This window comes from Muntiacus reevesi, chromosome 1 (assembly GCF_963930625.1).
Source record: "Muntiacus reevesi chromosome 1, mMunRee1.1, whole genome shotgun sequence".
NCBI classification, from domain to species: domain Eukaryota; kingdom Metazoa; phylum Chordata; class Mammalia; order Artiodactyla; family Cervidae; genus Muntiacus; species Muntiacus reevesi.
The window spans coordinates 107,791,729-107,804,566 of NC_089249.1; the positions used below are offsets into that span (position 1 = coordinate 107,791,729).

Here is a 12,838-nt window from a genome sequence, read left to right on the forward strand (position 1 = left end):
TGTGTCCAACTCCTTTGCAATCCCATAAACTGTGGCCCATCAGGCTCCTCTGTCCAGGATGTCCCAGGCAAGAATGAGTAGGTTGCCATCTCTCAGGGTATCTTCCCTACCCAGGGATCAAACCCAGGTCTCCTGCAGTGGCTGTCAGATTCTTTACCACAGAGCCACCTGGGAAGCCAATAGCACCCAGTAATTTCTCCATAAAACTTATTCAACTATACAACTGCTATTATTTCACACCAGACTGAAAGCCTCTTGATAAGAAGGAACTGTGTTTCATGCTTAATCACAGCATCTAGTTGGCATGTAGTATTAATAGTATTTGTTCAAGATGTTAACAGGTCAGTATGGTTTATGTTTCCGGTTAGAAATTCAGGTTTAGAAGTTAGTGGTTCATTTGAAAGCATAATACTGGATGTTTTATACTGACAATCTTTTAAAACTGAAATCTACTTCTTCAGGTGCTATACTATAATTTTATAAATGTGGACAAATAATTAAACTCAACTACTATCTAACAAAACAAAAACAGGAAAGGAAAAAACTAACAATAAATAATCTATATCATTGTGGTGGACAGAGGAAACAGCCATGGACTTTTGAGGTAAAAAAAACCCTCCATTTGTTCAGAAAAACATTACAATCATCTCACCCTAAAATTGATTCAAAAGGTGATTTTTAAAAATATTACAAGATATTCCCAAAGCTGTGTTTCTACAGTAGTTGATATTTTAAAAAGTGCTTGCATGAATTATTGTTTAAAACTAAAAATAATCCTTTTTATTTTGAAAATATTTTAACATTTGCCATGTTTTATTGCTGGTGCTGTTAATCTATATATTGATTTAGCAATAAATATACCACTGTTACAGAGTGTAATATTTTTAGTATTCATGACTGGTTGAAATTAATGCTGCTATTATTTCAAGAAAGATAAATACCATGCCAAAATTCGAAACTAATGCTCAGGAGAGTATGACTAACAAAAACTATAAAATAAACTATTGGGCATTATCTTCTTAAGCATGATTCCTTTGAAACTCCATGGACGGTAGTCCGCCAGGCTCCACTGCCCATGGGATTTCCCAGATAAGAACACTGGAATGGGCTGCCATTTCCTTTTCCAGGGCATCTTTCTATACGAGGTAGATATTATCTCTCTTTTACAGATGAGAAAATCAAGGCTTTGAAAGGTCTCATAACTACTGGGTAGCAGAAAAAGGTCTTTGAATAGTTTAGTCTAATGTCAATGCCTATGCTTTTTCCAGAAGAAAAAAGTTATAATTTAATGCATCTATAATTACAAAACACCAAACTTAGGCAAGAGACAACTACTGCCCTGTAACTATGCTCTTCATGGGGCTGTTTTACTTACATCTTTAAGAAACAACAGTAATTATTCCTTTGAACATATGCACTTTAACTTCTATGAATCATGACTGAGTGAATTGGAACCACCTTTTAGAACTTTACAAGTGTCCTGATAGGGAGCTCTTTAACCCCAATTCTTTTGACAAATTCTCCTCCACCAGCACTGAACACACTAGCGATAAATACATTAATACTTCAGATTTCCGGATACTTTGGTGGTTTCTACCACCTGGAATTGTTATAATACCACAAGTTAAAAAACAAAATTTTTAAAAAGGAAGGATTTTAAGCTGAACTAGACAAAAACAGAACATCTGAATGTTACATTCAATGCAATATCATTTATCAGTTCATTAACCAACTGAAAAGACTTTAATTGGTTATGGTTATAAAAACATAAGTCACAGGAGCAAGAAATTAGCTGCAAAGAAGAGACAGATGAAAGGTGAAGAGAAAGATAAATATAAGTGATAGCTAAAGCAGTAGCAAGGTTGAGAGAGCAATGGGAGTGGTTAAGCAGGAAATACTCAGCAAGACAATGGAGAAAACTGGTAAGTCACAAGAACATGAAAAACTATGTTAAGGGTGTGGGTAATAGCCCCTGAAAGCATAGTATGGCACAGCTGAATTTATATATCACGGCTCTAACTCAAGAGTATCAGCAGCATCACTCAATAAAGCTTAGGTATTTCAACTGTAGAACTTTGCTATTCATTGGAGTGGAGAAAGGAATTGAAGCAGCACTCAATGAATCCAGGGAAGCCCAATGAATAGGCAAGCTGTCCATTTACCAAAATGACTCAAGGGTCATTTTATTATACCATATGATGTAATAGGGGCTTTCCACTTGGCTCAGTGGTAAAGAACCCACCGACCCATGCAAGAGATAGAGAAGACTCAGGTTGGATCCCTGGGTCAGGAAGATCCCCTGGAGAAGGAAATGGTAACCAGTTCCAGTATTTTTGCCTGGGAAATCCCAGGGACAGAGAAGCCTGGCAGGCTGCAGTCGACGGGGTCACACAGAGTCGGACATGACTGAGTGAGCACACACAAATGCAAGCATGATGTAATAGAGACAGGGCTTTAGAGTGTTAATTTCAAGTCATTCAACAAAATCAACTTATGTGGAAGATCTTTCATGAACTTGGGATTTATTACTAAATAAAAAAATCATTGATTACTATTATTAGCTATTTACCTATTAACTTGCACACTGAATCTGAATTCCAGTAGTTTTAATTTATGAATAACAGCAGGTCTCTATCTCCTTTAATTAATATACCACATTATAGGACTGAACTGGAAACCCAGGGACCTGTATTCTAATTACAGATAAGTCAATACAAACGTGTTGCTAAACTATTCCTTTGACCTACCTCAACTACAGGTTAAAACCATATACCTAGGGTCCTTTTCAGCTCTACAGTTATTCCTTAGTGTTATTAACAGTACAGGCCTTTCAAATAACTTGTTAAATTTTCTTTGTAATTTTTTCACAAGAAGGAAAAAAGCTGGTTTTCACTGAACTGAAAAGAATGTTCTACCAGCATAGAGCTTTAACGTCCAGATGGGTCACACCTGCCAATCTTATAAAGACAGATTCAGTAAGTCACAGACAAGGTTGAGAGTCTGAGTTTCTAATAACTCCCAGGTGATACTAATTGCCCTCAGTACAGGGACAACATTTTGAGTAGCAAAGTTCTAAGATCTGAAGAAATTGTAATGCTGACAAGCTTGGCTAGCCCCGATATTCTTACACAATTGCAACTATGAGCAGGAGTAAAACATGACATGGAAAATATCCCAGAAAGTCTGATGATGTAATATGCCTGGGATTTGTGCTAATACGGGTGGTAAGTGAATAGAACAACAAGAAACATTTAGTTGGTAACAGAAGCTGAATGATGGAGGTTTGTTACTGTTTTCTAAGCACTAACACCAATTAAGGCGAATACTCTTTCTGTCCATTGAAATGAGAGGGAAGCATTAAGTTGCACCAAGGGCGGCTATAATCTAAAGCTAGAAAGGGTATGTCTGTATTTGAGGATCTCACAAAAATTTCTTGTTTACTTTTCACAACTTTGCCTTAGAAGAAACTTGAGACTCAAAAAACTTAGTATTTACTGAAGGAATTGATTTAAAAATCTTAAAACTGGTTAAATGTCATAAGATTTGGTAAGGAGCCATTAATGTTCGGACACCCTAATCTTAAAAAAATTATAAAGTGCTGAACAAAATATTGTACCATTTAAACATAAATTTTGCAGTATTTTTTTTAAAGCCATAAACTACAGAACAGATTCCTTTTGAAAACAACCACTGAGGTAAATTCAAGGTAATGATTACCTGTAGAAGGGGTATATGGGGGTTAAGATCAGAGAGAGTACAAAAATGATGTCAGTTCAATCTGTTTTGTCATATATTAAAATTACACAAAGTATGGAAAGTATTAGGCAGCAAGAGTAAATGTGCACAGGTGTTTATTATATGCTCTTCATATTTTTCTGCATATTTGAATACTTCATTTTGTCTTTAATGTGGGGCAACCTCTTCTTGTCTTTAACATTTGTACATTATCTGTAAAATATAAAACAAAGATAAAGGGAATAAATGTATTTAGGAAAATAAAGAATAACTCCAAAATTAAAGGTCTTGATAATTGGTACACATACTCTAATCCTGTGACTTAAAATTGAGATTTTTCTCCTGAATATTTCTTGTAACAGATATTTAGCCAAAATAGAAACCCATGTATGTCCAATTTCCCTGAACAGTTCCATATCCTTTTCTCCTGAATGAAAACCATGCTTTCAGATTTACGCTATTTAAAAACATGAAGGCAGTGAGGCCATCCTGACGTCTGAGCTGCTCACGAGACCACCTTTTCCTCTCACAGCGATCCAGGACGTCAAGTGTTAAAGTTGCGCAGCGGCCTTTAAAGGTGTGTACATAGAAGATCTAATTTTTAATGAAGTTCACAATTACGTATCTATGGTTTTATTACTGGGCTACCAAATAATTCAAACAGGAAATATAAGGCTAAATCCAGTCTCCTTTCATTTGGCTTTGGGATGCATCATAGACTTGCTTTCTACATCTTTTTGCTTTACCAGAAGCAACACTTTTTAAAAACATGAAAATATTCCTCTGTAGCTAAAAGAAAGACATCAGGGTATTATTTATTGCTGGTAACTCGATCTGGAAGACATGAAACTGGCATTGCAACTTTTCCTCCTACAAATTTATCAAGTGCATAGTATTTCTTCATTCATACTATTTGAGCTTCACAGTACCCTGTGAGGTGGGAAAAGCAGAATTTATTGCCTACATTTTGTATAAATACATAAGGGATACTAAGACTTAGAAAAGTAACTTGTCCTTTTCCTTCAAACTGTATGGTGACCCAAAATAGAACTAATGAACAAATTAAGCACCACATAATTAATAAAATTCATAAGGTTAATTTTAAAATTATATTTTGAAGTTAAAATGCCTCTAAAGTATTAATATCTCTAATGTTAACTAAATATAATGATTCCTTATTATCCCTTGTTAAGCTAGGGTGTTCTTAGTTGCTTTCAAATACTAAATTAGATTTCTAACATTAAATATACATGAATCCATTCCTCAAGTAGGTATTTAAAAAAAATCTTTATGTAAAAAATAAATCAATTTTTCTCTGTTGTAGAAAAAAAAAATCAAGTTCTCTCTTTAATATTCAAGGAAAGGCCTCTACGAACAAGCAGTGTATCTTAAGAACAGGTCACTGTTAGCTAGTTCACTCCTCTTATCTTAGAGATATCTAAGAAATAAGACAGAGGCATCTAAGTGGTAATAATGACAAGGACAAAGCTGTTTTCACATTAACACTTAAAATAATTTACTATATGCTAAGGACTGAGTTAATATACGAAAATATTCTAGAATGTCAAAACTCCCACTTCATGGGCTTGAACTTTGGAAGGAAGGTTGCACTGGAGTGCACTGGAGAAAGCTGTTACTCCTATGCAGGAAAAACTTGGGTTTCTGGTCACTCCCCCCTCAGAGACAATGGGACCTCTTCCCAGCTCAGTAAGGAAGCAACCTCATTTCCCACACACATTTCAGGACCTCTGTTTTCTTCTTACAAGCCAATCCCCACCGCCGTTAAGGGACTATCTGAAAAGGGGTAGCACCTACTTGATTCCCTGGTGGCTCAGATGGTAAAGAGTCTGTCTGCAATGCAGGAGACCGGGGTTCAATCCCTGGGTTGGGAAGATTCCCTAGAGATGGAAATGGCAGCCCACTCCAGTATTTTTGCCTGGAGAATTCCACGGATAGAGGAGCCTGGAGGAGTACAGTCCAGGAGGTCGCAAAGAGTTGGACACAACAGATCGACTTTCACTTCACTTCAGATATTTCAACTACTGCCCCAATCATTCTGAGAAAAACTTCACTTGAAGAAACTGTTCAATTACTAGTCATTCATGGTACAGGCTTTTTTTTTTTTTTTTTAATTGATATTAGGCACATCTACTGTTGCTAGAGTTCTTCTGTACTACAATGATACTTGAAAAAAATTTGATTACTTAGCTTTCAAATCACCCTCATGTTAACTCAAATGTACACAATTATTTTTATTTACTAGACTCTTTTTTGGAGATGACTAATTATTGCATTAATATAGCACAATGAAAGGTGCTGCATACTCCTTCATTTGTTTTTAATTTCCCTCACGTGTGAGTTTTGCATATTTGTCAGTTATAACAGAACAACCTTAAGGAACATGAGTAACTGCAAAGTTATCTGACACCAATATGCCTAACTACTGACAAAAGTGACCCCCCCCAAAATATTTTAATACAAAATAGTACCCTAACTGAAACCATTTAAAAAGTGAAAACGGTAATATCACAAATTACCCTTTAGTTTTTAAATACCCTAATGTGCATCTTCCCTCCCACCCAAAGCAAAAGCAGATGGTGTGATTCTGTTTCTTCTCAGTAATATCAAGTATCTTTTGTTAAAACTCACAAAGTAGGAAATCTTTAGCAGACACAAAAGATGAAAGATGAAACTGCAGCAAGAGAGCATGGCAAATCCAAAAGATCTATTAGTGCAGAAGTCTACTGGAAAAAAAACAACAACAACAAAAGAGATAGAAAGAATTAACAAGATACAATAAAAGTTATGTCTTTAAAGCAGTAGATTGTAACAGGGTGGGAAATGCTTAATATGTGTCCTCCTGAAAAGCAGTTACCATTTTTCAAATTAAAAAAAAAAAAAAAAACAGCTGGTATATTTTCACAGCATCTAGATTTATTTAAGGTATAAAGTCATAGAATTGTATTACTATTACTCCTTTCCCACCCTGGCAGAGAATAAACATGAATTCAGAAGCACAGTGGAGTGAAAACAAAGAGAGAGAAAAGGCAGCAGAGAAAGACAGAAGAGGTGAGTACAGAGCTACAGAAGTGTTTATTGAGCATGCTACAGAGGTAAGCAGAGTACACACAAAAGGAAATTAAACAACCATCAAACCTCCCAACTTTGTTAGAAAATTAATTTTTAATTGTGCCGCTTTCAAACTATACTGAATTTTACATTTCTAAAGATGTAAAAACTCAACTAATAGAAAATATACATGACCATTCTGTCTACATAGATAACAGAATCTATGAATCTTGAAACTAAGTACATCAATTTCAAAAAAGTATTGGTCATTTAAACAGAATCAACAATTCAGATTGACAAGAACTGTTCAAATTAATTTGACCTGTAGATTCTGAGCCATGTTTTTATTAAAGTCAGATCTATTCCTAAATACAAAATATTTTGAAGATTTATTAAAACTGAATATTACAATGCAAGGTAAATTAAGACTAAAGGCACATAAACTTTGGTCCCACCTGGTTGTCAGTTTTAGAAAACTGCCACAAAATTAATCTTCCTGCAAATTTTCGCAGTACACTTTCTTTTATCTTTGAAAAATACATGCACCAGTTCCTGAACTAGCTAGACCGGTCTGCACATGCTCAGAAATCCACAACCATATTCCAAATCTTAATTACAAACTAAGGATGGCAATATATATTTAAATGCACATAAGTCATGTCAACTTCAAAAACATCTACGAAAAATATTCAGCCACAAACAAGACATTACTTAGTGCTGACATTTATATGATACGTCCCACAAGAGTGTGTACAAAAAGGTTAAGATTCCACAATGCTTTTCCACATAGGGCTCAAACTTACAGAAATCACTTTGTTGCCTTAAGAAAGTAATACTCTGCATCTTGTTAATTTTAACTAATGCCTACATTCATAACTGAATCTAGACCAGAATTGTGAGATATAAAAGGCCAATGTTTTTTTAAAGCAATAAAGCCTAAGGTAGTAAAAACTGAAAAAAAAAAAAAAAAAAAGCTGCTTTATTCTTTCAGTATCATGTATCTTATCTGATTAAATAAAGAAATATGACAAGCCAATAATTCAAAATAAGTTCCAAGCAGGAGGAAAAAAAAACTTAACCTTTTTACACACCCCTGCCTAAACATATTGTTAATTCCCATTTAACAATGTGCCCTAGACAACCAATTCCTTTTTTCTAGTAAATGCACAATAGCAACACTAGTTTCCTTTTTAAGGCACGTATGTCAACTAAGTTGAAAAAGGAAAGTAAAATTAAACTAAAATTTCAAACAGACAAAAATGGCTTCCCTACAGAACAGATGAAAGAGAGCAGTTAATAACTCTGCCTTTACATACGCCATTTCATTTTATAACCAAGGAATGATAACAGCATGGAAAAAAAAACAACAAAAAATCAAACTCTGGTCCCCACTTTTCTGAACAGTCAATAGGTGATGACACCAAACAATGTGATTCACCCTCAATCTTCATCTCCCCTCCTTTTTAAATTGTTGACTTGGAGAAAGACACTCTCAGATGATGGTTTTCACCAAGGTTATAATTATGAAGATCAATCAAGGCCTGAATAGCTTCTTCCACTGTTGCCATCTGAAGAAGAGCCATTTTGTGATCTCTTCTGAAACAAAATTATAAAATTAGATACTTCATAAAAATCAGAATGGCTTAAATACTTTTGCTCATTCCTGGATCAAAAGATATCTAGAAATGAAAACAACTACTCGAAGAAAATTTTTACTTCTATCAAGTCACTAATTTAAAGACAAAAAAGCTTGCTTACTGAAAAAACTTAAATGCTTTCACAGTGCCCCCAGTGTTAGCAAACAGTGTTCGGAGATCTTCTTCTGCTACTGAAGGACTGGGAAAATTAGATGGAAAAAAGAGTAAAAACATTATTAAAAAATTTTATATTTTATCCCTAAAATGTATATCCTTAATAAACTACTCCGTCTTTAATACTTACGGGATATTGGATAGGTGAAGGGTTGCAGAAGGAGGGAAAATATTCTGAAAATTTTTGGATCCAGGTTTCTTAAAACGATGCAATGGGGAATTACCAAAATCTTTTGTTAGCCCTTGATCATCAAGTCCCTCTCGAGGTAGTTGTACAGTCTGATGTTTAGACAGAGTAACACGAATAATTTTTCCATACATCTTCTGTCCATTAAGATGATTCATGGCTATAAAGAGGAAGAATGCCTATTAATAAACAATATCACCATTCAAAGCAAAAATATTACAGTAATTCTTAGAATAGTTGAAATACCTAATTTTGCTATGGTTTTAAAATAAATCACGAATTTACAATAGCCACTGGTGACAAAACAAATTCATTTGCACTCAACAAGGCACTGAGGCAAAGAAGCCAGCTTCTTTCATAGAATGAAAATCCAGAATGAGTATCTTCCTTGACAGGCCTGCTGATAATGCCCCAGAAACTTTAACTTTTTCTCCCTTCTGCTCAATATCCTAACTGCCAAGTCCTATGAAACCCTTCCTCCTAATTATCCCTCAAATTCATCTATTTCTACACTTTCCACTGCCATTACTTTTTATCTGTATAACTCAAATCAGTCTCCCAATTTGTCTTGTTGGATTTTTCTCTATGTTCCCCCATTCTATACAAATCTGTATCACTACCTGCTTAAAATCCTTAGGGATGAAGACTCAACTTATTCTTCAACTTATCTTCTACATTTCTCAGTCTGACCCTAACATCTTTCTAAAGCCTCCTGAAATAAATATTTTATTGATATTTTATAATACTAGTAACATTTTAGTGTTGAAAATCAAATGGTAAGATAAGAACCATCCTGACCCTCATGGAACTTATAGTATCTTAGTACTATCCTCCTTGTACTTAAGTTTTCAGGTGTACAAAACATTTTTTTTTAAACAAATACTAGTATTTTATCTTTAGCCTGATGCATGCTTTTCTATTTATAACAATTTCCTATCTCCTTCACTATCTTTCCTAAGCTATTCGTCAGTGTTACTTCCTAAAGAGGACTCTTTCTTCACTCTTCAGAAAAGGTTCAGAACCTTACTAGATAGTCCCCATACAGTTCTATTTCTTTTTATAAATTCAACACATTTTAATTATTATCCTCGTTCAGACTGTAAGATACATGAAAGCAGGAACCAGTGTCTCTACCCCAGCACACAGCACAGTGCCTAAACACAGAACATCACATGCCTACTTCTTGAGGCAGCAGCTGGGTTACTTTTGAACTAAATGAACTGGTCTGAGATTAGAGAACAGTTATATGTTTTATGTTTTATTCAAGTAGTCACAACTGAAGAAAACCATGTCATAAGTCATATAGTTTAGCTAAACTGAATGCCTATTTGACTACTCAAATCAAAGTATTAGAGTATTAACAACAGAGAGGTAAGGGCAATATGGAAGAGCAGGGAATTGAGAACAAAATCCCTACTCTCAAATGTTTTTAATTTGATTAGTACACTACAGTACACAGTCTGACACAGGAGATACCCAGAACTTGTTAAATCCATGCATCTTGTCATACTTACTTGTATAGAATAAACCAGTTAAATATAAAACAGGTCTGAAAAGGAAAATGCTATAAAAGTATAAGGTACCATTCTGAAAAATCTTTTTCATTTATAGCTTCCCTAATTTGTAAACACAAATTTACTCTCCCAGTTATAAGACAAAGAGGTACTAAGGATGTAACGTACAACATGACAAATATATTTAACACTGCTGTATATTATAAATACTCGCGCTATAGCACATTTTGCTAGAGAGTAGATAAAGATCTATTATAAAAAACTTAGTATACTTTTGAGATAGCAAGTACACATGATCTAAAAACAGTTGAGGCTCTTTTGTAAGTAGTTCTTGAAAATATGAATTGGAGAAATAATTATTTTAACAAAGAACTACTCTTTGGTACTTAGAATTCATTTAATCATTGAAGATCAGTATACTATTTCAAACATAATTTACAAATTCTATTATTCCTAAACTACCTAATTTAAGAAAATTCTAGTATATTAGTTAAATAGGCTATAGTAGAAATGGAAACATCTTTAATGTTTGCAAATTTTAAAACTCTGGTCTAAAATGATTTAACAGGGCCTTTAAGATTTGCAATAATTCCATTCACACTTGAATACTACTGACTATACCTTGCCATTTATTTCTCCCATACTACTTTCTGAGCATAAAAATATTTGCTTATATAATAAAACAATTGAGTATTTCTCAAAAAGAGGCCCATGAAAACCAAAAAGAACAGAGTCCATAAACAAAGTATATCATATTAAAAAAAGTTTCACTTATTTTTTCTCATAGCACATCCTAGTTTTGCACAGGATTTGTGTTTTAAAGGATTTAATGGTGTGAGTCCGTATTTTTATGGACATATACTTCAAGAAAGCAAAATCTAACCTAGCAGCAATGAGAAATTTGCCACTACATATAGTCCAAAATCTATGTCATGCTATATTAGTAAGCAAAGCTTTAGTGAAAAGATAAAAATTTTATCTTTTATAATTTATAAAAATTAGCCATAAAAGATTTTAAAATGTAAGTAAATACTGTTAGGCAGTGAATTGTATTATCCCAAACTTCATATACTGAAGCTTTAACCCCTCAATGTGACTATCTGGAGGCAGGGCCTTTACAGAGGGAATTCAGGTTAAAAGAGGTCATAAGGGTGAGACCCTAATCCAGTAAGACTGATGCCCTTGTAAGTACAGGAAAAGATATCAGCACCTTAGAAGCTGAGGAAGGCTCCCAGGAAAGGCCATGTGAGGACACATGGAGAAGGGAGCCAGTCTGCAAGCCAGGAAGAAAAGTCCTCTCCAGAAACCAAATCTGTTGTCACCTAACTACTGGTCTCCAGAACTTAAGAAAACAAATTTCTGTTTTTTTAGTCACTCAGTTTGTTGTATTTTGCTATGGCAGCCCAAGCAGACTAATACAAGTATAGTAAAAATTAAAGCATCACTTATTTAAACAGTCCTTATATAAAAAACCAAAAAGTATCTGGAAGAATTTGATGAACAGGTACTTTCAACCACAATGACTGTGTATCCCTTATTTATAAGGGTAATGTGGAAAGACTGAAAGCAAAAGGAGAAGGGGGTGGCAGAGAATGAGATCGTTAGATAGCATCACTGATTTAAAGGACGTGAATTTGAGCAAACTCCGGTAGACAGCGGAAGACAGAGGAGCCTGGCGTGCAGAGAACTGAACACAACTTAGCAACTGAACAACAAACCACCCACAGCTCACACAGTGAGAAAAAAGAAATAAAAATTTGAGAATGCTTTGTCAACTATGAAACACTGTAAAAGACTTCTTATAAAGTACATAAGATAATGGCAATGACTATCCCTAACCAGAGTACAGAAGTGTACATAAGCAGAAAAAGAAGAAAAGAATAATGGGCATCTATGACATAATCAAGCAGCTTCCCTGGTGGCTCAGATGGTAAAAAGTCTGCCTGCAAGGCAGGAGGAGACCTGGCTTTGATCCCTGGGCCAGGAATATTCCTGGAGAAGGGAGTGGCAACCCACTCTAGTATTCTTGCATTTCATGCAAGAACATTTCATGGACAGAGACTGGCAGGCTATAGTCCATAGAGTCACAAAGAGTTATATAGAACTGCATAACTAACACACACACAGACACACGACGACACAATCAGCACTTTTATATAATTTCCACTAAAGATAGACATCTCCATTTTTTTAAATTGAAAGCCAGATATGTAAAATTTTACACATTGCCTGCTGCTGCTGCTGCTGCTGCTAAATTACTTCAGTCGTGTTCGACTCTCTGCGACCCCACAGAGGCAGCCGACCAGGCTCCTCCGTCCCTGGGATTCTCTAGGCAAGAACACTGGAGTGGGTTGCCATTTCCTTCTCCAATGCATGCAAGTGAAAACTGAAAATGAAGTCGCTCAGTTGTGTCTGACTCTTAGCGACACCAAGGACTATACCCTATCAGGTTCTTCTGTCCATGGAATTTCCCAGGCAAGAATACTGGTGTGGGTTGCTGGTAATGGGATTTCCCAGGCAAG

At 35.1% G+C, this 12,838-nt stretch overlaps 1 protein-coding gene across 5 annotated transcripts in view; it reads right to left on the bottom strand.

Annotated features, from left to right (window-relative positions):
- Positions 1 to 6,899: 6,899 nt before the first annotated feature.
- Positions 6,900 to 12,838, bottom strand: part of PTBP2 (polypyrimidine tract binding protein 2) — an 83,226-nt gene continuing 77,287 nt past the window's right edge. For 3 of the 5 annotated variants that reach the window (XM_065908233.1, XM_065908215.1, XM_065908245.1), the window contains exons 12-14: positions 8,746 to 8,962; positions 8,563 to 8,640; positions 6,900 to 8,400 (exon numbers count right to left, since the gene is read on the bottom strand). In XM_065908233.1, coding sequence (XP_065764305.1) covers positions 8,268 to 8,400; positions 8,563 to 8,640; positions 8,746 to 8,962 — 428 coding nt within the window. In that variant the 3' untranslated portion in view covers positions 6,900 to 8,267. The remainder of the gene's footprint in view (positions 8,401 to 8,562; positions 8,641 to 8,745; positions 8,963 to 12,838) is intronic. The other 2 variants (XM_065908238.1, XM_065908224.1) reach the window with 1 other exon arrangement.